Below are 25,238 nucleotides of genomic sequence, written 5' to 3'. Positions count from 1 at the left end.
TGCTTCCCAAAAGGTAGGCTAAATGTATACATACAATAGGTTTATATATTCTTATTTGCAAATATGTATACTGGTTCATTAAATTATTAAACATTAAATTAAATTTATTTAAAATATGTTTATAAACTATATATGTAATATATATGTAATATGCTAAGTATAGATAAATTGTAAAATAATATATTTTAATAACCAATTTGAAAAATGTCAGCTAAAAATTTAACACATGATCAATTCTACTGGACTTATAAATCTTTTCAATTTATATCCAGTTTTTCCATTCATATACCTAAGAGTTATTCTTTATCTTAAAATAACAAAATCAATAAAATGGATAAGGTATAAACAAAACCTGTAAAGAACGTATTTCCTTCAAACAGAAACTCATCAGTTTCTTCAAACTATAATGTGCTCCTCTTCTGTGACTAAATCACTGTTGGATGGACAGTAATACTGATGTCTGAGAAAATATATCTTAATTGAAAATGCCAATCCTTAATGTCTTAACTATGGAATTCAAATAATAATTTAAATATATTTTTAAAATACAAAATAATATTTCAAATTTCTTTTCCAAAATTCTTTTAAATGAACTTGATGATAAAGACCTTTTTGGATTTTTTGAGTGGCATGACACAGCCCCCTCAACCCCCAAAAATACTCCAATGTGACAAAGCATAGCCTAAACATATCAACTTTTCCTTTATGACATATTTAAAAATAGTACAGCAAACAAGAGGAACCAGTATGAAGAAAAATTGAATACCTATTAGAAAAGTGTCTCTAATACCTTTAATATTAACACATTTTAAATGACAGTGTTAACTATTTAGTACATAACAATTTTTGTTAATTTTTAGAATTTGTGTACATGTAAATTTTTAACGGAAATATTTTGTATTTGAATCAGTCTCTTTTCACAAGATAAAAAGGATCAAGTGCCTAAGTGTTCTTGAGATTTTTAATCAAAAGAACTTATGAAAATATTGTTAAAAAATCTTCCTATTTAATTAGTCATTTGTCACTCATATAATTATTTCATATACAGCCTTCTTTTTCCTTTTTAACTTTTTTTTTTTAAATGTGTTGGTGAGAAAATTGAAAAAAAAAAATTAGGAGAGAGTATAGCCTGTTCTCTCCATGACCAGAATGACATAGTAGTGAAGAGCAGAGAGACCCTGGAAGATATGGCCTAGGCTCTCCTCCAGCACTAGCACTTACTAACTGTTATCTTCATTACTTCTCTGTTTTTCACTACCTGCATGCATGCATGTATATGTGTATGTGTGTGTGTTTGTGTGTGTGTGTGTGTCTGTGTCTGTGTGTCTGGATCCAATTACATAATAAATATGATGTGCTTAGAATAGTTTGTGATGTATAGACTTTGCTATAAATAAATTGAATGAATTTATATTACAGAAAATTAATAAGGGAGGAGAAAAAAAGCAGATTAAAACAGCGTGTAAGTAGAAGAAATCAAAACAACACAAAATAAAGTAACTTTAGAAAAAAGTAGTAAGAATTGGGGAAAAGAAAAAAATCAGAAACAACCAGGTTTTAAATCTTACCTAGCAGCTGAAACTTAGAGGTTTTCAGGATCCAACACTACTGTTTTAATTGACCTTAAGAGCTAAAATAGTTAGTGCTTCTGACAGTTGAAACAGGATATGTTAACTTTATTAGTAGACAAGCTGAAATGGCAGTATACTAATAAAACAACATCTTTTTGTTTCCAAGAAGACTTATTTAGGAAAAACAAAACAAAATTAAACAAAACAAGAAAATCTGAAGATTACTGGAGATCACAGTTACATTTAGCTGTGTATCTCTCCTTTATGTAGAGAAAACATGAAACAGCTGTTTTAATCAGTGCTTATAAATCTATGAGCTCTCAGAAGCATTTAAAATGATGAATTAGAAACAATTTACATGAAAGAAAGAAAAGGAACATATATTTTTCTACAGCAGTATGGACATATACTCCTTTTCAAGACTTATTATAAAATTAGTAATATTTATAATATAAAATTGGAAAAAAATACCTGCAGCTTTACTTTCTTTTCTACAGCAAATACACCGAGAAATACAAAAGTAATCATTTTTGGAATATCTTCTAAAAATAAAGAGAAAAAAGGAAAATAGGAGAAAAGGAAAATGAGGGAAAGAAATAAGGAAGAGGAAGAAAGAGAGCACACTTAGGGAAATTGGATTTGCAGTCAAATTTTCCTTAATTATTGAATTATTTTAATATATAAGTAATGAGAAAGTCTCAGTAAATATTAACAGCATTTGATTGCATATATGTTATTTTGAATAATATGAAACCATATTTTCTACTTCAAAATCATGGCGGTGGCTCAAGCCTGTAATCCCAGCACTTTGGGAGGCCGAGACGGGCGGATCACGAGGTCAGGAGATCGAGACCATCCTGGCTAACACTGTGAAACCCCGTCTCTACTAAAAAATACAAAAAACTAGCTGGGCGAGGTGGCGGGCGCCTGTAGTCCCAGCTACTCGGGAGGCTGAGGCAGGAGAATGGCGTAAAACCTGGGAGGCGGAGCTTGCAGTGAGCTGAGATCCGGCCACTGCACTCCAGCCTGGGGAACAGAGCGAGACTCCGTCTCCAAAAAAAAAAAAAAAAAAAAAAAAAAAAAAAGTAATCTCTTAATTGTACCCAATTTAATAAAACTTTCTCCACTAAAATTAAGTCACATATACAAGTTATGCAATAATTAGACAATCTTCAGTTCATTGTGATTTATTTTCATATTACTGATGCCATATACAAATATACATAGTCATATGAGTAGAATTAGTTCTTTTTATATCTTCTTTTCATACAATTATTAGCAAATAGTTGTCTTTGATTTTGATTTTTCAAAACAGGAGCAGTTATTATTTTTCTTCATGTCAGTGCGACAATACTCTCTATACTTGACCTTTTACTACACATTTCTTCACCTGTCATTGTAGTAATTAAGCTTTATCTACTTTTTAAATTGAAAACTAATATGTGTTATATTCTAAAATGTTAGAAATCCCAGTGAGTTTTTTTTTTTTTTTTTTTTTTTTTTTTTTTTTTCTTTCAAAGCTAAAGCTGTATTTGAAGGTAACTACTAACTCAGAGTTCTTGGAAATCATATTTAATCTACATTAACCTCATTTATTTCCAATTATAAAATAAAAACAACAGTATATATCTGGTAAAGTTATTGTGAGGATTAAATTCTTTTCTAGAGACCTGGCAAGCAGCTGGGTGAGATAATGCATGGATATGAATTTTCTTTTTTCCAAAACAGTTCTGTTCTACCCATGAGAACATAAGGACATTTGTCTTCATTATCATCATGATGGATTCATTTAGATCAATCATCAGAGAAGTAGCAATTATTTTAATTGTACTATTTTACTTATAAAGATATTTTTTATTTCTGCTTTTGCTTTTAATTGTCTTTGTTTTGTTTTGTGTTCTGCTTCTTTTCAACTTCCCACCATCAAGAATGACATGAAAACACTTCAAACTGAAAGTCTCCTCCAGTCAGAAACCTTGTACCTGCTAAATGTGTAATTTTGGAGTTGGTGGGGAGATGAAGAATCCTTTAGCTTCTTTATTGTGGAAATGAAAAATCTAAAGATCCAACTAGGTCCATGAGGTACAGAGGATGCTCCCACCTCAGAATCCTGACAAAGTCTCCTCCCTTATTTTATACAGTACAGTTTTGTTGTATTGCTTCCATACCACACCTCCAAACAAGACAAAAACAACAAACAAAACAATACTTGAATACAAATGACAATTAATACTCCAAAGGCCAAAACATGTTTTAAAAAATCCTGTACTATTTACAGGAGCAGACAAGTAACACAAAGCAGCTTATGTGTCCAAGAATGTACAAACCAAAAGTTCAGAAATGGATTGAGAACTTTTAACCCATGGATACAATCTCTCCCTCAACTACAACATATATGTTGAGCTTATGCCAAAAGGTGCCCTGACCCCATCTGGATGTTCCCATAGGAAATATGTTAAAAAGTCTAGTTCGGTTCCTGACTATTCATAGAGCCTAATTATAGGACCTCTATTGTCTTGGATAGGAGCTTCAGAATTCTAGACGTTGTTATGCATTCTTTGCTTTGCTCACTCAGTCTTGCTTTGCTTATTTGTTCCATCTTCCCGCTACTACATTTTCTTCCTTTCTAGCTACTTTCCTTTTCCTCAGTCTGAGGTCTGAAAATAGGATCCGAATCTGTCTTCTGTAAAGACAACTCTGGTGGCTCCTGTGTCTTTCTGGGGTGCCGCCCTCTCATGTGCACTCTAGTGCAGCTCCTACAAACAATGAATTAAGCTCACAGGTGATCTAAGTTGAAGTGACATCATTAAACGAATTTCAAATGCATTTTGTTGCAGAACATGTAGTAAAAAGGTACAGACTTTGAAACAAACACATTGGGTTCAAATGTCAATTTGCCACTTTCTAGTTTTAGTTTGTGCGATCTTAGTAAAATTAACCTTCCGAGCTTTCAGTTGCCCCTGAAAGGGTGGCTCGCAGGATGTTGTCAAGCTTAAAAGAGTGAATATGAATAAAACATTTAACAGTACAGGCACATAGCAGCTTGTTGCAAATGTGTCAACCCTTCTTCTTGTTTTACCACTCCAGTTAAAATATCCTGACAATTCTGATATTCAGAATCTTAGATCTTATTTCTTGGGATCGCTATTATTTCTAGTATATTATTGCTTTTTACACTGCACTTGAAAGTCAAACTATTCCCTTTGGCCTACTTTTGTATTTTCTAGGAACAAGCTCCTTTTCCCCTCAGCTTTCGTTCCATTCCCTGTAAGTGCAGATGAAAATAACTATGCTCTCCTGAGGTCTGCTCAGGGGAACACTCTGGCTGGTCTTTCCCTTGATGATGACAGGTTGCCCTCGGCTAAGACTTTCCCCTTCATCAGATTTTTACGAGAAGTCAGATTTTTCACCCAATTCTGTGCTTCCGGAATGCTTAATTTCTTACACCCTTAGTTCCTGATCAGGGCATTTTATTTATGGTCTCTCTATTCCTGTAACATATATTTAATCATTAACAACATGCCTGGTTGGTCTCTTTTATTTCTCTTTTAAATTGAAATGAAAATGTTCACACTTGCACTCATACCAACAACTCTTAGAAAGCTTCTAAGTCTTTAAAGGGTTTGCCATGAGTAGCTGGCCTGGTCGGACGGTACCAGGTTGAGCGTGCTCCTATCTTCCAGTGCCCCAATGGCCAGGGTGGTGGCAGCAATACCAACAAATACTAGTACAAAAACAAAAACAGAAGCAAACAAAAGACCCCACCACTTTATCTAGGATTATCTCTCACTGAAATTTGAAACTGCTTTAAACTTTTAAATCCAATTTGCAAGTATTGAGGATTTTCTTTGTGCCAAGTACTAAGCTTTATGAGCCTCCAATATTTAAAATCTAATCCAGATTTTGAAATCATAATCAGTATGTTTATTGTGGGAGACAGTGTAAACATTTTTTAGCATGAATTGGTTTCTAACATTATGTACTGAGAGCAATAACCACTCAGGGCCTGGTAATGAAGTATGAAAGAAATCCAACTAAAACTTGATGTCTTTCAGTGTTATTTGGTTAAACTGCTAACAGACTTTTTTTTTTTTTTTTCGCTTGTCCATAATAGTATTCTGGATTTAAATTCATTTTCACCTGAACAAAGACTGAAGCTTCCCAAAAATTTAACTACATTATTCTATTGCTGCTGGTCTGTGTGGGCCTTGAGGAGCACAACCTGACTTAAATGGGCTCTATTATTACTGTTCAAGTTCGCTCCCCACCTCCCTCTCCAACCACTGACTGTGCCAAAGAAAGCCACTGCTGTCACAAAACAAGGAGTCTTCACTGTTGTGACATTTCATTTATCTGGGCAGCAACATTCTTGAGAGGCGACTTGCCTAGCTCTAAGTGAAGTATGGAAGACAATCAAATGCAGTTAAACAAACCGGTGTTGACATATTAAATCATGCTTGAACCAAGAGAGCAAACACAGATGACACACAGAACCTTCTAAAGAGAATTTAAAATAAATAAGTAATACAGGTCAGTCTCATTCTAAAAAAAGAAGCTTTTAGCATTGGAAAATATTGGGAATAGGTGAATATTTAAAAATCATTCACAGGACAAAGTAATTATGTTGCTTTCAGATTGTGAGGCATAAACGTAGTGTGGGAAAAGAAAGCCTAAGGGAAACATGGGAAACTCTGGTGAAATCACATCACATGACTTTTCCAACCCATAGAATGGAAAATAAAACTTTGATAGTCTCATTTTTTATTTTATTTTAGATATGTCCTAATGGAATCCTTTCAAAATACTTTGAATTCATCAGAGGAAAATCTCTTATGCATATGGAGTAGTGTATTATGATTCTCTTTTACAATCACACAGCAGGAACTTTCCAGCATTCATTCTCCACGTCTGATTCCTGCTAACAATTCCATCAAAGAAATGGAGTTATCCATCAGTCAAATTATCATTTGCTCTAATTGTTACTTCCTCCAAACTGTGGTTCTTCTCTTTCTTTCTTTCTTTACCTTTTCTTTTATAAACTACACGTTTACAGTGCTCAAATGAGCAGGATATCCTCAAGCTCAGAAAAGATGAAAGCATATCAACAAATCACTTTGGTTCTTATAGATGAAACACTACTGGTCAGATGTAAATGCAGACAAAGCATTTAAGCACCAAAGAGAATCAAATATTTAAAGATAAGATGTGATCTACACGCATGACAAGAAATAATAAAGGATATAAAAGGATTTTCATGTAATGAAAACCAGTTATGAGATCATGTATAGCTTAGAATTCACTTTTTTACTGTTACTGAGAATTACGCACTTCCTAAAAAGAACTATGCCAGGGTTGGTAATTCCATGCCTTCTTGACTTATAATAATTGTCACGTCTTTCTAGACTAAGGGATGAGTTAAACTTAAAGGCAATAATTGTACAATTTCAGTAAAAGGCATACTTTTCTATGAGTAGCATAAATTGGAGAGAGAGATAGAGATACAAATTAAGCTACAGTTGCTGTTAGATAGTTTTCTATGCAACCCTTTAAAGTAGGTAAGTAGATTTCTCAAAGTTAATCCATCCAGGGGGTACATGAAATAAATCTATAGAGGTAAAGCACAAAATATTTAACATATTAATCCTAGATATGGACCTAGGAAGTAGCAGTGCTTTTTATTCAGGTTTATCATTGATGCAATGTACAATTAAAACTACAAGTCAATCATTGTGACTGAGTGTGGTTTCACACTGTACAAAGTCAAAAAGTAAAACAAAGCATCTGAAGTAAAATATATGATTTTAAGGCTAAAATTAAAATATGGTGGTTGTGTGATATCAGACAGGTTAATCCCTTCCCCAACTTCCCACTCCAGACCCCATTTTCCTTATTAGCTTATTGACCTTCATAAAATTTTCAACTCATATGTTACATTTTTATTAAGGTAATGAAACAAGATGTGCTAAAAAGGTAAATATATTATTATCCTGTCTGAAATAAACGTTTTCCTTTTTCCACATGGAAGGATCATTGTATTGCACTTACGTTTTGCAATGAAGCGATTACGAAATAGACCAATATTTATGTCTGTATTATATCTTCATTTTTAGCACTATGAAGAAATATGATTAATCTTATTGCAGTAACTAGTATTAACATAACACCTCTAAATTCATGCCTTTTGTTTTCTTTATACAGATGACATGAATTAATTATAATTACTGAGTTGAATGATGAAATCAAATTTAACTTTATCATATCATTTAGGAGTCTTTATGCTAAAACTATTTTAAAAAAATAGTTTTCTGTTCCCAAGTTTCACTCATATCTTTATTTCATACTCCTTTCTCAAAGACTCAAAGAAAAGACTTTGCCTGAATTCATTTTAATTTTAATTTTTGTAGAAAAGCTTCAGAGATTGTGATCAGAAAAGATGAAAAAAAAAATGTAAGGACAGAGAAGAAATTGTTTTTCCTAAGTCATGTAAATAATTTTAATTCTAACGTTACTTACAGAAGGAGGAAAAGAAAAATCACAGCTTTTCTTCTGTTCATTACAATGTTAAAATGACAATGCTTATTAACAAAAGAAAGTTACTTTACTTGCCAAATTTTTCAGACAGCTTAACTAATATGTTTTCAGATATTAACTATTTAGTAAAATAACATGAGTTTTGAGTAAAATTTAAATGAAACATTTCTTTGGAAAACATAAACATTCTTCATTTTTTACCTAATAAAAAACTGTGAATTTAGTATTGAGGGGGTCAAGTAATTTTACAAATTTTGTCTTCCTATCAGTCCACAATATTTTTTTTTTTTTTTTAATTAAACGTTTTGTATTTGGCATGGTGTACCTGGGGAGCTATAAAATTTAGAACTTGTGAGTTCTCAGAAGGCTTTCAGTACCAACCATGTGAAGGTCTAAGAAAACCTGAAAATGCTTCAGGTACAAGCACCAAAAAAAAAAAATCCTAAACTAAGTATAACAGTTTTAGGTTCCTGTTATGTTTCGTTTTAACACGAATTCCATTAAAACTAATAAATTAAAAATGTCTGCAATGGCAATCCACACAGGGTAGAAACAAAGGGAAGCCAAAGCCTAGAGTGGTGAGTACCAGAGCATATCCTAGGTGGCCCTGCAAGCTCAGTGGCATGAGCAGGCTCTGGGAAATAAGGCAACTTGAAATTTAATGTCCCAGAATCCAAGAGAAAAGGCCATAGCCTTGTACCAAGTGGAGAGATCTTCAGAAAATCTGAAACTTTGAAAAGCTGGCTACATCTTCAAGAGGACTCCGAGTTAAAAAAAATAAAATAAAAATAAAAATAAAAAAAAAAAAGAAAGACAGAAAAAAGAAAATAAAAGAAATGAAATGAAAAGTGCCCATGTGCACAAGGAAAGCGCAAAGACGCTGTTATCTGATAACCTTCAAATGGGAAGAAGAAAGCACAACCTTCCTTCAAGAATCAAAATCAGTGGCCTTCTCTGGGTGAGGTTTTGGGGTACAAATTCGTATTAATCACCAAAAGCCAAACACACATGAATTTCAAATCGTACAACACATGTCAACCCTGGTTTCATGTAACAATCAACTAAGAAACATTTTTAAAAATATTGAACTTCTGGCTAGCACCATACCCTGATATCAGAATTTCTCCTTGGTATGGTCAACAACAATGCTGTTTAAAATGATTGTGTTGCACTTTAAATGTTGAGCACAGAATAATTAGATAAAATTTGGTCCCAATAATGCACATCAGTAAGAGGAAATGCCAAATCATGTGAGAAACCCCTCTAGGTCAGTAAGAAAAAGCCAAGCATCCCAAAAGGGGGCAAAATCAACAAACAACTAATTTATAAATTGAACTCATTTGAACATGGATGCATCTCTACTTTCTTCTCTACTTTTCTGTTGTTTGACTTTTCCTCTAATTGGCCAAATATTGCCTATTTATGATAATGGGATAGAGAAATGATAGTAAATATGTAACTCTTAAGTCATAATGCAATTATCAGAAAGAAGTGGTATTAGTTCTAATACTATCAAAAATTAAATAATTACCATATATATGATAAAAGATATTGAGCATTTTGAGGGGGGAAATAACATTTAACTAATGCACAATGGCTCTAAAAACATTGATACCGTACTATTATTACATATATACAAGGGACTAAGATAAATAAATTACTGTTCTTGACCTTATATACTAACATGATCCTAATTTATCTGTACCTAAAGTATCCCAATCTGTGAAATAAAAAAGAAAAACACATTCACTGCAAAAGTACTTCTTAAACTTGAGTGTACATAGAAATCACCAAGGAATGTGCTAAAATGTAGATTCAGATTTGACATTCTAGGGTAAGGCTGAGATTCTTCCTTTCTAAAAAATTCCCAGGTGATGTCAATGCTGCCGGTCCATGTACCATTTCTAAATAGGCAGACATTACTTGAAGCTACAAGAACACTTTACAGGTGAAGATTATAACATTTAATATTTCACAGAGGAAGAAAGCAGGACTCAATCTGGTTTTGTAACTTGATCACAGTTACGTATTTACCAAATGCTAGAGTGAGATTTGAGCGGAGGCCGGCATCACTTTTAAGTCCTGTGCCGTTAATCTGCTACGCACACAAATACCTCGTGATGCTTTCAGAGATCAATTTTAATGTTTGGAGTCTATTGAATGATTTTATGCAAGTGTTGGCTACTTTGTTTCTTATACTTTGCATTCCTGTTTTGAACTATTAGTTCTCAAGAATCTGAGAACTGATACTGAAATATTTCCTAAATCACACTCAAAGTTTTCACCATCAAATTTCTCTGTACACACTTTTCCCAAGAGAGCGGTTCTGTTTTATGTTATCAGACTTTATGTAAGTTCTTTTGCTGGTATCTGAATAACAAGAAAATAAGCAAACAATAAAACAAAGGGATTATTTTTTGGTGTCCTGGAACATTTAAATGTTGTAAATTTTAAATATATAAAGCTTTTTGTGAGGTCTTTATCATTAAAATCTTTTCCTGAGAGTTATCATTTTATAAAAATGCATTATAATAAAAGGAGCTTATCCAGTGCATATTATTTTAATAAATGTTTATTATTAAGAGGTATTTACACAAGTATGAGACATTTCAACATAAAATATAATCATTAATTCTCCATCCATATAACCATGATGAAACTCAAGTCCATTAATGTTAAGATCCATTTGCACAGTAACAATATGGAACATGTCATCATCATATAAAACATCCTAGAAACCTGCCCAAAGTGAAATTTACAAAGTAGTTATTATTGTTACTGCAAATATGAGGTATAGCATTTGCCTGTTACATTTATTCTAAACTAAAAATATATACAACCTCAAGACTTTCACTAGTATAATTTATTTTATGAGGGAGAAAGTAGGAGTGTAAACCAGATTTAAAAGTTTGACCAGAAATAAATCACAAGATATTTGGTTCTTCTATGTCTTTTCTTTCATTGCCAAGTCCCCGTATTTGTCCATCCACATAGAGCAGAAGAGTCACTAGTCATTAACCATTGTCCAACCAATGAAACGAGTTCTTTAAGAAAAAAAAAAAAAAATGGGTTTTATACTTTCAACGGGTATAATAATTTACAAATAACCATCCACCAACACCACGCATAAATAAACTGGATTGTTTCATGTTTGATATGCATGCATTTGACCCTAGATATTTATTAGGAGGTTTCTGTCTGTAAGATAATAATAAATGTGTAAAAACATCATATTTTAGCTGGTAAGTTCAGGAATCATCAGGTCTTTTATTTCTCAGATTTTAATAAGCAAATACATTTTTGAAAGTGTAATTTTAGAAAGAAATGATAAATACATAAAATTAACGTATTAAAATAGATTTCTGCACTGGAAGCTCCCTCTGTTAGCTGCACTGTTTCCCATATTTTCCACAGTTTTTCCCCCCTCATTTCTATGTTAAATGCCACCATTTCAGAAAACAAAACAAAACTTTTTTTTTTTTTTTTTTTTTTGAGATGGAGTCTCGCTCTGTCGCCCGGGCTGGAGTGCAGTGGCCAGATCTCAGCTCACTGCAAGCTCCGCCTCCCGGGTTTATGCCATTCTCCTGCCTCAGCCTCCCGAGTAGCTGGGACTACAGGCGCCAGTCACCTCGCCCGGCTAGTTTTTTGTATTTTTTAGTAGAGACGGGGTTTCACCGTGTTAGCCAGGATGGTCTCGAACTCCTGACCTCGTGATCCTCCCGTCTCGGCCTCCCAAAGTGCTGGGATTACAGGCTTGAGCCACCACGCCCGGCCACATTTTCTTATTTCCCTATCTAAAATACCACACTTCACCCACACAGCCATTAGAAAATTTCATAAATTTTAACTGTAGATGTGAGTCTATATGCATGTTTGTATGCATATATGTCAACATTCCTAGGATACAGGAATTGTAAAGGCTAGATAGAGTGCCTACTACAATAACAACTTATAGAATGAGTGATAATGTCTACCCAGATAGCAAATTTTTCAGTTTTGTACTTCTAACAAAAATTTTATAAAGGAAGTTCTGTAAAACTTACATAGTTTTATTTACCCAATAGAAAAATGTAGCATTATTATTTGATAAATTAAATTGCTCAGGAATATACTACGTACTTAGAGAAAACTAGATAATTTTATAACCTGTAGCTATACTTTATTTTATAAGGAAGACACATATGCCTATAAATACATTTTATTTTTAATGACAGCTAAAATAAATAATCTTAATTGAATAAATACAGTGTGCTAGGTAGTGTGCCAAGTAATTTTTATATAACATTTCACAAGATTTTTACGAGCTAGTTAGAGATGAGGAAAGCAAAGCACAGAGAGATTTGGCAATTTGCATGGGGATATAGGGTTGGTAGATGGCAGAGATGGAATGAGATTCTATTCATTTTTACTCAGAACTCATGTGTTTAAACTACTAGGGTATGCTGCCTCTTACAAGCAGCATATTTCCCACCATATTCAAATTCAATTAGTCACATTTAAACATGTACATCTCCTTCATTCTCCCAAATTTAAAGGAAAACGTTCAATTTTGCAAAGATATCCAGTCCGTAAACATATCTACAAACATATTTTGTGTCAGTGGCATGTGTGTTCATTTGGGGAGGGAAGAAGTATTTGGGTTAGTGGTTCTCCAATGGGAGTGATTTTGCCCCCAGGGAATATTTGGAAATATCTAGACACATTTTTGACTGTCAAACTGGGGAGTGGGGTGTCCTACTGCATCTAGAGGGTAGAACCCAAGAAAGCTGCTAAATAGTCTACAACGAACAAGACAACATCGCCCTCCCCACCAGCAAAAATTATCTGGCCCAAAATATCGATAGCTTCAGTGTTGAAAAACCTCGATTTAGAAAAAACAAACAAACAAAAACGGACAAACAACAACAACAAAAATTCCAGAATACTCTCTAAAATTTTATTAGAACGAATCTAAAAGTAGGCCAGGGAGCAGTTAAAATAGGGGGAAAAAAAGACTATTTGAATTACTCTCTTATGTAATGTTTGTAAGTGGGTGAAATGATTTGGCTACTTAATTGCCTTGGTTGTTCCTCACCAAAGCAGAACACACACACACACACACACTCACCGACACATCTCACACGGGCACCGTTGATATTCTGTACTTCTGTAATTGCCATCATTTGTTCAAATTTTGAAATTAAAATAGGTTCCTTTTGTTACGTATAATAACATACTAAACAGAACGATAAGTTCAACCCCTTTGGTGTTTGATGTTTTTTGGTAATGTGCCTAATAAAAAATAACTAGGCTCTCTAATGCGTAATTACATGAACACCTAATATACTATATTTTCAGCCAATTTTGTTTCAATCATAAATATGCACCAGAAGTACGAATGATCAACATTCTACTCCCTGCTGTAAATGTACTGTTTCTGAATCAAGGCTCTTTCTTGAATTGGGTATTTTCACTACATTTTCCTTGCTGTGCAATCATCTCCCAGTTGGACAATTAATAAGTACTTTTTCTCCACAGCCCTTGATGTGTAACCCTCCTTATCCTGTATTTTAGCATGTACTGTATACCTTCTTCACTCTGACTGGTTTTGGCAGTGACCCACAATCTGAATCTCTTTCCTCCATTTGATATAAGTGAAACTATAATTATCTAGGGCTAATTTCAAATTACTACTTCATTCCACCAGCAACTGATGAAGATTAGTGGTCTTGCCTTGCATCTGAGTAAGTCAGCAACATAATCACAAGAGAACGCAGCAGGCAACATTTGATTCATGTGAACTCAATTACTTCTGTCAAAAACATTCACTTCAATAAAAGGCAGAAACTTCTAAAACGTGTTTTTGCTAACCATTTTTCTACTAAAAAAAAAAGTCTCACATGAGTCTTAGGGGAAAAAATAGCATGAATTTCATCAGAAATAATAATAAATAACAAGTGGGGAAACATACTGGGATAAATGGATTTGAGACATTATTTGTTTCTGAAAATAATAAAAAAAAAGACTTCCAAGTAAGAAATCTGTAGACTTAAATTGGTTTATTATAGAAAATTTAGACATATAAGTAAGACTTACAAAAATAAATGTACACTATATTTTAAGTTCATACAATAGAAATGAGTATTTTGTTACCTCGTCAAAACCAGATTATTATGGGTGAGGTAGTCTATTTCTCTTAAAGAAAGTTAAACGAGAGGAAGTTATATGAAGATGACAGACCACAAATTGCTAAATTGACCAGGACTCCAGACTCACTGGTTGGTCATCCGGATTGAGGCCATATGTTAATGAGCTGCCTAGCATTCTGAATCTTGAAGGTTTAGTTTGTAAAAGGCCGTGTGTCAACTCCATCACGTAAAGCACATATAACAAGTCACATAAGCATGATATGACAGCAAGTACTCAGTCACCTGCCAGCACAGACTAAGAAATATTAACATATGGAAATCATTGCCACAGACATATTCAAACTTTAGCTTCTCAATAATATAATTATTTTTAATTAAATTCTAATATAGTTTGGTTACTAAGAAACTGAATAATTAAATGTCATCATGTAATATGGCCATATTATATTTAAATATGTGATGTTCTGTGCTCTGTAAAGTTCAATAAATTGTCTTCTCTAATAGCTAATATGTGAAGTACCAATCACATATGACTTAATACCTTGAATGTGAAATTTGGCCTGAGAGTCTTAGAACTAAGAAATGATTAAGCTAAAAGACTTAATATCCATCAATTTTCAGACCAAGGAGATATTTTACAGATAATACAAAGGTAAAATAAATCAACACAATGTGGTATTTAACACAGAATAACACAGTATTCTTTTACACCTTTGCAGTTTTTCTTTACTCTCTTTTGAATTAATTGTCCTTCTCTTTTGCTTTTTGACTTCTTTCTCATCCCTTAGGTTAAGGAGTACACAGTCTCCTGCTATTCCTGCCATCAAGGAGTATGTAGACTAACAGGAATAGAAAAAATAATTAAACAGATAAGAAGTATGCAAATAGATGTAAAATAATAGTTCTAAATGGTTCTATGAAGGAAAGACATATGAGTAAACAGTGATGCTTGATTTAGCCTTGATTGATTGGGGCATCTTCTCTGTACAAGGGATACCGGAGCACACATCTGAAGGATTAGTGTATGTTAGATACAAGAATAATTCATGGAAGAGAATATATTCTTAAAACAACAAGTAGTGAAAATGAGCAAATTGTCTTTGAGAAACTGGAAAAAGCTAGCTTGGCTAGTGCATAGGGAAGGGGAGAAAGCAAAATTTAAGATGAGTCATGAAAGATAACTGGAGCAAAACCATACAGCCTCTTAATGAAAAAACTTTGTCTTAAAGGAGACCACTGAAGTGTATAAAGAGTGTGTGTGTGTGTGTGTGTGTGTGTGTGTGTGTGTGTGTATGTGTGTGTGTAGAGGGGAGGTTCCAGGGGTGGGATGGGTGTAAGAAACAAATGTTTGCATTTGTTATAGGTGATATATTCATATGGTTAAAAAACCAAAACTATATATAAAGTCATTCATTAAATTTGAAAACAAAGTTTCAACAAGGTTTACCTCTATATTGAAGGAAAAAGGAAGTAGAGAGAAGTAGATAATTTAAAGAGAAAGTTGACTGGTAATTTCTATAAACATTTTGTGATGGATTGGAACTGGATAGCGAGTAGGAAAGAGATGAGAAAAATGATCCCTAAATTTCTGGCTTATTTAGAAGGATAGTTCCAAATCATCAAGATCCCCACTCAGAGGTTTGAGACTAGCAGGTTAACATTGTAAAATGAGCTAGAGTCATGGTGGCATTTTACAGCACACACACACACACACACACACACTTACATGTACTTATTGTGTATAGATAGAAATGTCTCAACAATATCTATGATGCTTTAGTTCTCCAAAGCAAACCCTCAAGATTTACTTATTCATTCAATCAGTCATTAAATCATTTATGTATAGAATAAACACTTGAAATTCTTCCTAGAGTGCCATCACATACCATTGGTACATAGTAAAATACCAACAGGCATTAATCATACAGACTGCATGTGTGAAACATTCTCTGGGCTGTGTAGTAAACTTTTTGCATCAACTCTGCAAACCACTACTCCTACTACCAGGGGAGGAAGATAAATGCATGAATTAAGACAGAGTCCAGTTAAGTAAAGTTTCCTACAATGAAATGTCTCCAGTTAATCCACTGTCCCTCAATTAAGGGTCTACTTTTCAATTATTAAGAGAAGAACATGAAAAGAGAAAGAAAAGATGTTGCTAACACTTGCACTAAGACAGCATTGCATTCTGTCAGAACGCTGCTTCCCAAGATTTTTGTGACTATCACCAGCAGAATGTTTTAATCTCATCAACAATCAAAATGCATCCTCAAAACATGGAGAGAGGTCTCTCATGTAATCTGTCAATCAAAATAAAGACAAAGGTCATGGTGGTCTGAACTAAGTGATCACATATTCTCTAAAATGATAGAAACAACCAACCAAATAGATTATGTTGTTTTATAATACTAATAAACACATTTTTAGAAACAATTAATAAGATTTGTATTTACAACATTTTAGACAGAAATATTTTCAGTGGATTGCTTATAACTCCTGCTTTTGATCCTTTAATTACATAAAACCTCACCTTAAACCAATAAGATTGCTCAAAAATAAAAAACTAATATTCAAACATTTCTTTAATTCCAATCCTGAAGAAATTATGATTCATTTCCCCAGTAAGCTTATAAGCATTTTAGAAACATAATTTTGATTTAACAAAACTTTCAGATGTGCTTGTGTAGATATAAAATCAAGTGTAGAAAGTTGTAGCTTGCATGGAAAAACAATAGAATGAATAGTAGATGGTATTTCAAAGATACAAAATAGAAACTGGTGCTGAAAAAGGAATTTCAAGTGAAGTGCAATGTGTTTCTGGAGAGAATTAATTAACCAAAGTTATTATAATTTACAGGTAATTTCCCTAGTTTTGTTTCCCTGGATCGATAATCAATCTATAGTCAAGCATGAACAAATGAGGAAGTCTGATTCATGTAATAGAGTGGACTTAGGAAAAATAAATGCACCTGAAACTACCAGGTAGGACCAAGGGGCTGCTCAGCATCCAAAGTTCCCTCAGTTAATACTCATCAACTTTCATTACCTATTTAGTACACTCACATCATGATGAAAACAAGTTCAGGATCATGAGGGCAAGTAATTTAAATTTAAAAAAATGCTTGCTTTCTTTCCCATAAACTGCTCTTTGCTTTGATATAAAATACTCCCTTGTTCCAGAAAGCCATTGACAAATTTCCAGTTTAAATGGCCAACTCACCACACTGTGGGCAAAATGAGGGCATTTTCAAATGAAGACAGAAGCATGCATGATCAAGTTTCAATTTAAAAGAAAAATAAAAACAGAAAAAAAAAAAAATCCCCAAGGGCAAATTGCTTTAAAATGACCTTTTGTATGGGTTCTATCTTCAAATAGTTATTTTTGTGGGGCACTGCTTATTATGCATTTAAAAATATCTGCAATTTTTAAAAAGCAAGCACGTAATTGCAATCATATGTAAACAACTCAGTAAACTAATCCTCTCAGTTTACAAATGTTTTGCTGTAAAGTTCATATGGCTGAACTTTTTTTCTGAAGAATTTTTAAAAGGCAGTTAAAAACATGCCAAAACAAGTCTAATCAAAGATTTTGCATTTAAATTTGATACAGCAAATAAAGAGTAGAAGACAAGTTCATAGAGAGAAAATAGAAGCAGCAGACAATAATTATACAATGAAGGTTAGTAGTCCCTTGGTTTGAGTTTTTCAAAAATAAAATTTCTAAAAGCAAAGTGAATATGAAATATTACACTGCAAGTCAGACATCCTCTGAGTATTAATTATGTATATCCAATAAAACATTACATTAAATCTTTCACGGTTGCCAGAAATTTCAAAATTCTGAAAAGAGAAAAATCAAACTTGAGAGAAATAATCTCCATAAATTAGCAAAGTAAAAGGTCATTTGCTCATAATCATTGGAGGAAATACATATACATGATCCAACTGAAGCAGACAGCCCCTGCAGATCCGGAGGCAAACTCTTACCTTGACAGGTGCCATTTTTCTCTTCATATCCTGCCTTGCACATGCATTTCCCGATGGGCACCAGCCACTCCCCTTCGGCGCTGCAGTGCATTTTGGGAGGTTCATCGGTCACAGAATGGTTGACACAGGAGCCTGACACTTCGAGCAATTGGGAAGAATCGGCTCCAGTGATGGTGTCAGGGAAGACAGCCAAGTGTCGTACCACAGAAGGGCATTTTTTATAGTATACACGCACAGAAACCAGAGCAATGCAAGCACCAACATCTTGAAAAGCAAGATAAAATCCCTTTTTGCTTAGAGGTCCTACATCTCTGACCTCTGTATTCAGTTTCATAACACGGTCACCAAGATCAAGTTCTGTAAAGCTCTCATCGGCAGCAATGGTATCAATTTTGATGTACTGGTTTTCCTTGATGTTTCTCCCATTCTGATCATCTGACTCAAAGTAATACATGTTAAAGGTTTCCTTACAGGTCCCCAGTCCTCCAGGAAGGCTGTTGCAGTCTCGCAGGGTAAATTTGAGTTCTATGAAGATTCTGGAAGCACCTTCATTGGAGATCCAACTGGTCAAAAGCCAGTTATTCTGATTCTGTTCCATCACTTTGCATACTTGGTATGTGTGGATAGGGGCATAATTTTCATCCACTTCACCAATCTCTTCCCACTGTACAATATAAAACAGAAAGATAAAAAAATTCAAAAAATAGAAAATAACCGGGAACTACAGCAAAAATTGTAAAAGAAAACTAATTGAGATACAGAAATTTCGTATCCTCAGTATGTGGTATTTACAGAAGGAACTGGATATAAAGTATTGGGAGAAGAGAATCACAAAGTTTTTATGGTCATTTTTAAATTAAAAGTAAATTAAGAAATTATCATTCTTCGTTTCCATCATAACTCTTAAGACAAACACATATGAATATGCCCCAGGGCAGGGGGGAGGAGTCATGTAAAAGAAATTTATGCCCCAGGGTAGGGGGGAGGAGTCACATAAAAGAAATTTAAATGTGGGTGAGGCTAACAAAATGAAGCAAAGAAAGAAAAATATGTATATTTTGAATAAAGTTCAGCATATACATAAATAGAGTAGAAAAAATTTAAGAACAACACAAGAAATGCAATTAAAAAAATGAAATAAGGGAAAAAAGGACCACAAATTTGAAAAAGTAGGGAGAAAAATGTAACATAAAAATACAGTCATTTATTTAAATCTGTCATGTCACAAATAACACATCAATGGAATAAAAGTTGAAAGAAAATCCATTCATTTACAATTAATAATAGATCTTGATTTCACTGAACCCATTTATTCAGGACTCTCACAAATTGGCTAGCTAAATATTAATTCATAGATTTATCTGCATATATAAACACTGAGACAGATACAAAAGAAAGATTAAAAATTACAGATTAAGAATATGGATAACCTCGTCATTTTAAATACTAACTAACTTCTTGTGATATGTTGGGACCCCATTAATTCTTTCTTATCAAGGCATTATTTTATTCATAGTGGCCTTAAGAGTTCTGAAGATTTACAGGATGTAAAAAAAAAATTAAGTACAATTTACATAGCTTCCAAAATATTCTTTGGAAGAGTTCTAAAACTATCTCTTTCCTAGTAAAATACTCCAGTTTTGAGAATCTCGATGTACCATAACCATTCCCTGAACAGTACAGAGCCAAATTCTTATTTTTCAATAAAGACGCAATTATAATTTAAGGAATTTCTGAAACCTGTAAAAAATTTGTGTGTACAAAAATGGTATCTAATTTTAAGTCTTTAAATACCACTGAAACACAAAGTACAATGAAACCATACTGACTTTCAAAAAATCCAGAATGTGTGATTTCAGACATTAAGTATTGTAGATTAAAAAACTATATAGACACTCATTTCTTAGACGTGAAATTAAATATAGCATTATTTCTTGATTCTGTTCTAAAAGCAAAGATGTGAAAAATGCAGAGGCACAAAGGACGCAAATAAATCTTATACATCAGATAGCTCCTCTTGAAATCTAGCTGCCACATCAGACAGACATAAGCAAAAGGTGCTAATGAGGTAAAACTGTTGAGCTTCTTAAATTCACAAGAGAGACACATGAAGATTTTATCTTGCCAAACAATTTCCATATTATGTTATTACCTAAAGACTCAGTTCTTTCACTCAATTTCATTTTTATCCTCTCTCAAAATGTATGTAAGCTCTACTTAGCTCCTGATTTTCTAAACCAGCTTTCTATTGCAGCACTCCATCATTAAACTACTTACATTTTATTTCCAATGTGATTTAAGCATCAATCTTTTTATATTATAAATGGCACCAAATATTATGATCTATATTTCACACATACAAAAAAAAAGTCAACTAATCAAATAAAATGGTAAGAAGTATCAATTTACTGTAACAATATTAACTAAATATATATTTTTTGAATTAGTAAAATGAAAGATAATATCAAAAATCTCTTCTCTATAAAAAGAAAATAAAAATGCTACCTTATTTCTGTTTTAAATATTTGTTTTATGATAATGTTCAGATACAAAACACAAATATATATATGTATATATATGTGTGTATGTTTGTGTACATATATATATTTTTTATTTTGCCTTGAATCACTTATTGATGACCTATTTCTGGACAGTATATTCTAGTAGGATCCTCCTAGCAAGTAAAAGCAAGCAGAATAACAGGATCTTTCAAGATGATAAGCCAAGCAATTCAGCCTTTGTCTGTACAAAGTCCAGAGTACCACAAATATTATTAAAAATGCAAGCCAAGCAGCACTTGACAAGACAGCTTAATAGTTATTGCTTCAGGTGATAATTTCAAAGTATGTGCATAAGCATCTTGTTTCTCTGAATATTCTCAATTAAGAAGAGGGAAACTATAATTTTCTTTGAATTCAGAAACTGTCATGGTGAGATTTTATTTATTTTTCTTCTCAAGTACCCAAAATATAAATGATAACTCACATTTTATATTTCTAGTGAGCAAATAGAATTAGTTTAATTTAAATAATTATGGCCATAAGTCATTCAGAGAATAACACGGGTAATATATCCATCTCCAATATCTGCTGTCATTGAGACACATATACTAAGAAATGGACAGGAATATTTTATTTATTTTAGGCTAGCTATTTGAAATAAAACTTTGAATTTTTCTAAGCTTTCTTTCCCCTTTAATATGAAGAGAATATCTTGCTGTCCTCAGCAAAAATCAAATATGAAAAAAAAAAAAAAAAAGAGAGTGAAGAGAAAGAAATAACACTCACCAAGATCTTTAGAATGTGGCAGATGTATTCCTAGACACTTTTACAAATGTCATGTACAGGATATTACAGTAACTTAATAAAAGGCACTGATAGGAATCAATATTTTCTGTTCAGTTTTCTTGGATTTTCCATGACTTCATGATTTAATAAAAATATTTGCTGATCCTTTGATTACTGGAAGTGGTGAGCCTGGATATTTTGGAAGCATGGATGGCTGAATGCGATATGATGGCTGGAGCTCTGCTCTTTAGGTCTAGCAGTTATCCAACGCCATCCCCTGAGCCCATTCATTTCCCTATGTTTATTTCCTCCTTATTGCCCATTCTTTCCCGTTAAGAATAAATAACTGGTTACACAGCTTGGGTTCACTTGATTTATCTCCCAGATTCCTAGGGTTACTCCTTTTCCCTCAGGGCTCTGAAAATTCCATGTCAGTTGCATTCTAAACCCATTGCTGGCCAGGCATCTCACATCAGCCACATTCATCAGAGAAGGGTCAGGGGAGGAAAGAACGTACTTTCATAACCATATGTGTATCATGGAGTTACAAATTTTTCCCACCCAAGCCGTTAGGAACTAGTTTCTTCCCACCTGCCTCTCATTGCTCTCTTGGCCTTCTGGTATCAAGCTCCTGCTGCTTCCTACCCTGTTGGCATTGCTCTCATTTCCAGACCCCCCATTTTTTCATGAAGAACTTGAAAATACTGACTCATGACACATGGACTGGACCAGAAATCCCTCTTACATTATGTCCCCAAATTCACAGTAGAAAGCATCATGTGAATGAAGACAATTTTAACCTTTCAAGTTATTAGGGGTGCCCATTATCTAGTTCTGTTTTCATGATTATATTTCTATTTATCTTGATTCTATATTGAGAGTCACTACTGAGGCTAAGATGCAGTGGTAAGAAGCTTTGGAGTAGACACTTGAAAAAAAAAATGCCACTGTATTGGTCTTGTATAGAAGAAAAATACAAGCCTGAAGCCCTAGTTTTAGTCCCAGCTCTTATAATATCTAGACATATAAGCTGAGATCCAATCTCTGGCATACCAACTATGCAAATCTGTAATGAGAATGAAAACTCTCTATCCTAGGCATCTAATATTCAATAAAGAACATCAGGAAGGGCCTTAAAAGAGCCAGCCCTGTTGTTCATTTTAGAAATAAGAAATTGAAGACCAGATTTAAAAAAGGATTTACTTAAGCTCACACAAGACCAAGCTGACCACCTGGGCATCTCCTCTGCCCATATCTTCCTTTGTCTTCTTGTCAGCATGTCTCTGCCTCAAAGTGTGGATTTGTGCATGGGATTCCTTGATTCATTGCTAATTGCTACTCAACATTTTTTCCAGATATCATGTAACTATAAATAAGTCTTTTTTTTTCTTTTGCTATATATTTTAATACTCAACCCCAATATAAGGGAGAAGCATGCATGATTTTCTTATCATTGACTATATCTTACAGTCTGATGCAACAGGGCAGAGTAGGGCACTTGATATATATTTTTAAATGAGTGAGTTAGTATCAAACATATACATATGACTTCTCAATTCAGAGATCCCACTAATTTGAAATAATTCAAACATAGTGAATAAATAGTTAAATGTTTTGCGCTATCTTTAAAACAAGAAAATACATTTTCTTCTTTGTAAATCATCAGAATTTTATAAGAGCAAATTAGAAAGGTTTATGAAAGCAGATTAAAAAAATAGCTTAGCAATATTTAATTAAAACCACTAAGTATTTATTTAAAGACAGTGTCTTATTTCCATTATTGATACAATTTTTATGAGCTTAGTTTTACCTATTAACCTGTTGAATGATTTTCACTAGCATTACATTTCACTAATTATAACTGATAACTTAGTTTATTTTATTTGTGAGCCTATGATTTCAAAATAAGTTTTTATTTTGTTACTCGGTAGCCTTCTTCACCATTCTGTGTAAATCAAAAGCCCGAAATATAGCACATCAGTTCAAGGAACTGTGGACATATTTCATATTTCAGTCAAATAATGTTAGGACCATCTTAGGACTTTCCTTTGCAGAACGACATAAAAATCTGGCAAGGAATCAATTGCCTGCAGCTTTACTCTGACATAACCAAAGCATAACTTTCTTGGAAGACCTTGTTTATCAAATAACTGCCTCTTTACATACATGGAAAGCTGTTCTTCATGCTTTGAGTCACATTTTTTAAATATAATATCTTCTCAAGTTCCTCAAAGCTAAGTAAATTATAGGTTTTAAATTTCATTAAAATATTTTTATATACCATTTATTGTGATTTGCATTGTGCAAATGTGTGTGGTATGTTTTGTTTCACACATACTGTTTTGCTAACTTTACTGAAGGTATCCTGATTTCAAATAACTATTCACTGATGTTTTTTAAAAAGATGTAAACCTAAGACTGAAAATCATAAAAACCCTAGAAGAAAATCTAGGCGATACCATTCAGGACATAGGCATGAGCAAAGAATTCATAACTAAAACACCAAAATCAATGGCAACAAAAGCCTAAATTGACAAATGAGATATAATTAAACTAAAGAGTTTATGCACAGCAAAAAAAAAAAAAGCTATTATCGGAGTGAACAGGCAGGCAACCTGCAGAATGGGAGAAAATTTTTGCAATCTATCCATTTGACAAAAAGCTAATATCCAGAACCTACCCCCCAAAAAATACAAAAGCAAACAAACAAAAAACATCAAAAAGTGGGCAACAGATATGAACAGACATTTCTCAAAAGAAGACATTTATGCAGCCAACAAATATATGAAAAAAAGCTCATCATCACTTGTCATTAGAGAAATGCAAATCAAAACCATAAAGAAATACCATCTCATGCCACTTAGAATGGCGACCATTAAAAAGTCAGGAAACAACAGATGCTGGAGAGGGTGTGGAGAAATAGAAACACTTTTACACTGTTGGTGGAATTGTAAATTAGTTCAACCATTGTGGAAGACACTGGCAATTCCTCAAGGATCTACAACCAGAAATACCAATTGACCCAGCAATCCCAATATTGGGTATATATCCAAAGGATTATAAATCATTTTGCTATAAAGACACATGCACACACATGTTTACTGCAGCACTGATCACAATAGCAAAGACATGGAAGTATCCCAAATGCCCATCAATGATAGACTGGATAAAGAAATTGTCACATATATACACCATGGAATACTATGCAGCCATAAAAAAGGATGAGTTCATGTCCTTTGCAGGGACATGGATGAAGCCAGGGGGTAGGCGGCTAGGGGAGGGATAGCATTAGGAAAAATACCTAATGTAGATGATGGGTTCATGGGTGCAGCAAACCACCATGGCACGTGTACACCTGTGTAACAAACCTACATGTTCTGCGCATGTATCCCAGATCTTAAAGTATATGTTAAAAAAAAAAAAAAAAAAGCAATACCACTTTATGATTTTAGAAAGTGCCTGGCGCCTGTAATCCCAACACTTCAGGAGGCTGAAGAGGGTGGATCACGAGGGCAGGAGATAGAGACCATCCCGGCTAACAGAGTGAAACCCTGTCTCTACTAAAAATACAAAAAATTAGCCTGGCGTGATGGTGGGCTCCTGTAGTCCCAGCTACTCAGGAGGTTAAGGCAGGAGAATGGCGTGAACCCACGAGGTGGAGCTTGCAGTGAGCTGAGATTGCACCACTTCACTCCAGCCTGGGCGACAGGGCAAGACGCCTTAAAAAAAAAAAA

The 25,238-nt window shown here is 33.6% G+C and overlaps 1 protein-coding gene across 4 annotated transcripts in view; it reads right to left on the bottom strand.

Moving 5' to 3' along the window:
* Positions 1-25,238, bottom strand: part of EPHA5 (EPH receptor A5) — a 351,284-nt gene that overhangs the window by 262,346 nt on the left and 63,700 nt on the right. For all 4 annotated transcript variants that reach the window (XM_023232142.1, XM_023232144.1, XM_023232143.1 and 1 more), the window contains exon 3: positions 18,218-18,881. In XM_023232142.1, coding sequence (XP_023087910.1) covers positions 18,218-18,881 — 664 coding nt within the window. The remainder of the gene's footprint in view (positions 1-18,217; positions 18,882-25,238) is intronic.

The sequence above is a fragment of the Piliocolobus tephrosceles genome, chromosome 3, assembly GCF_002776525.5.
Source record: "Piliocolobus tephrosceles isolate RC106 chromosome 3, ASM277652v3, whole genome shotgun sequence".
In the NCBI taxonomy this organism is placed as follows: domain Eukaryota; kingdom Metazoa; phylum Chordata; class Mammalia; order Primates; family Cercopithecidae; genus Piliocolobus; species Piliocolobus tephrosceles.
Note: the sequence above shows the minus strand (reverse complement) of the source record. Positions and strands in the feature narration are given on the sequence as shown.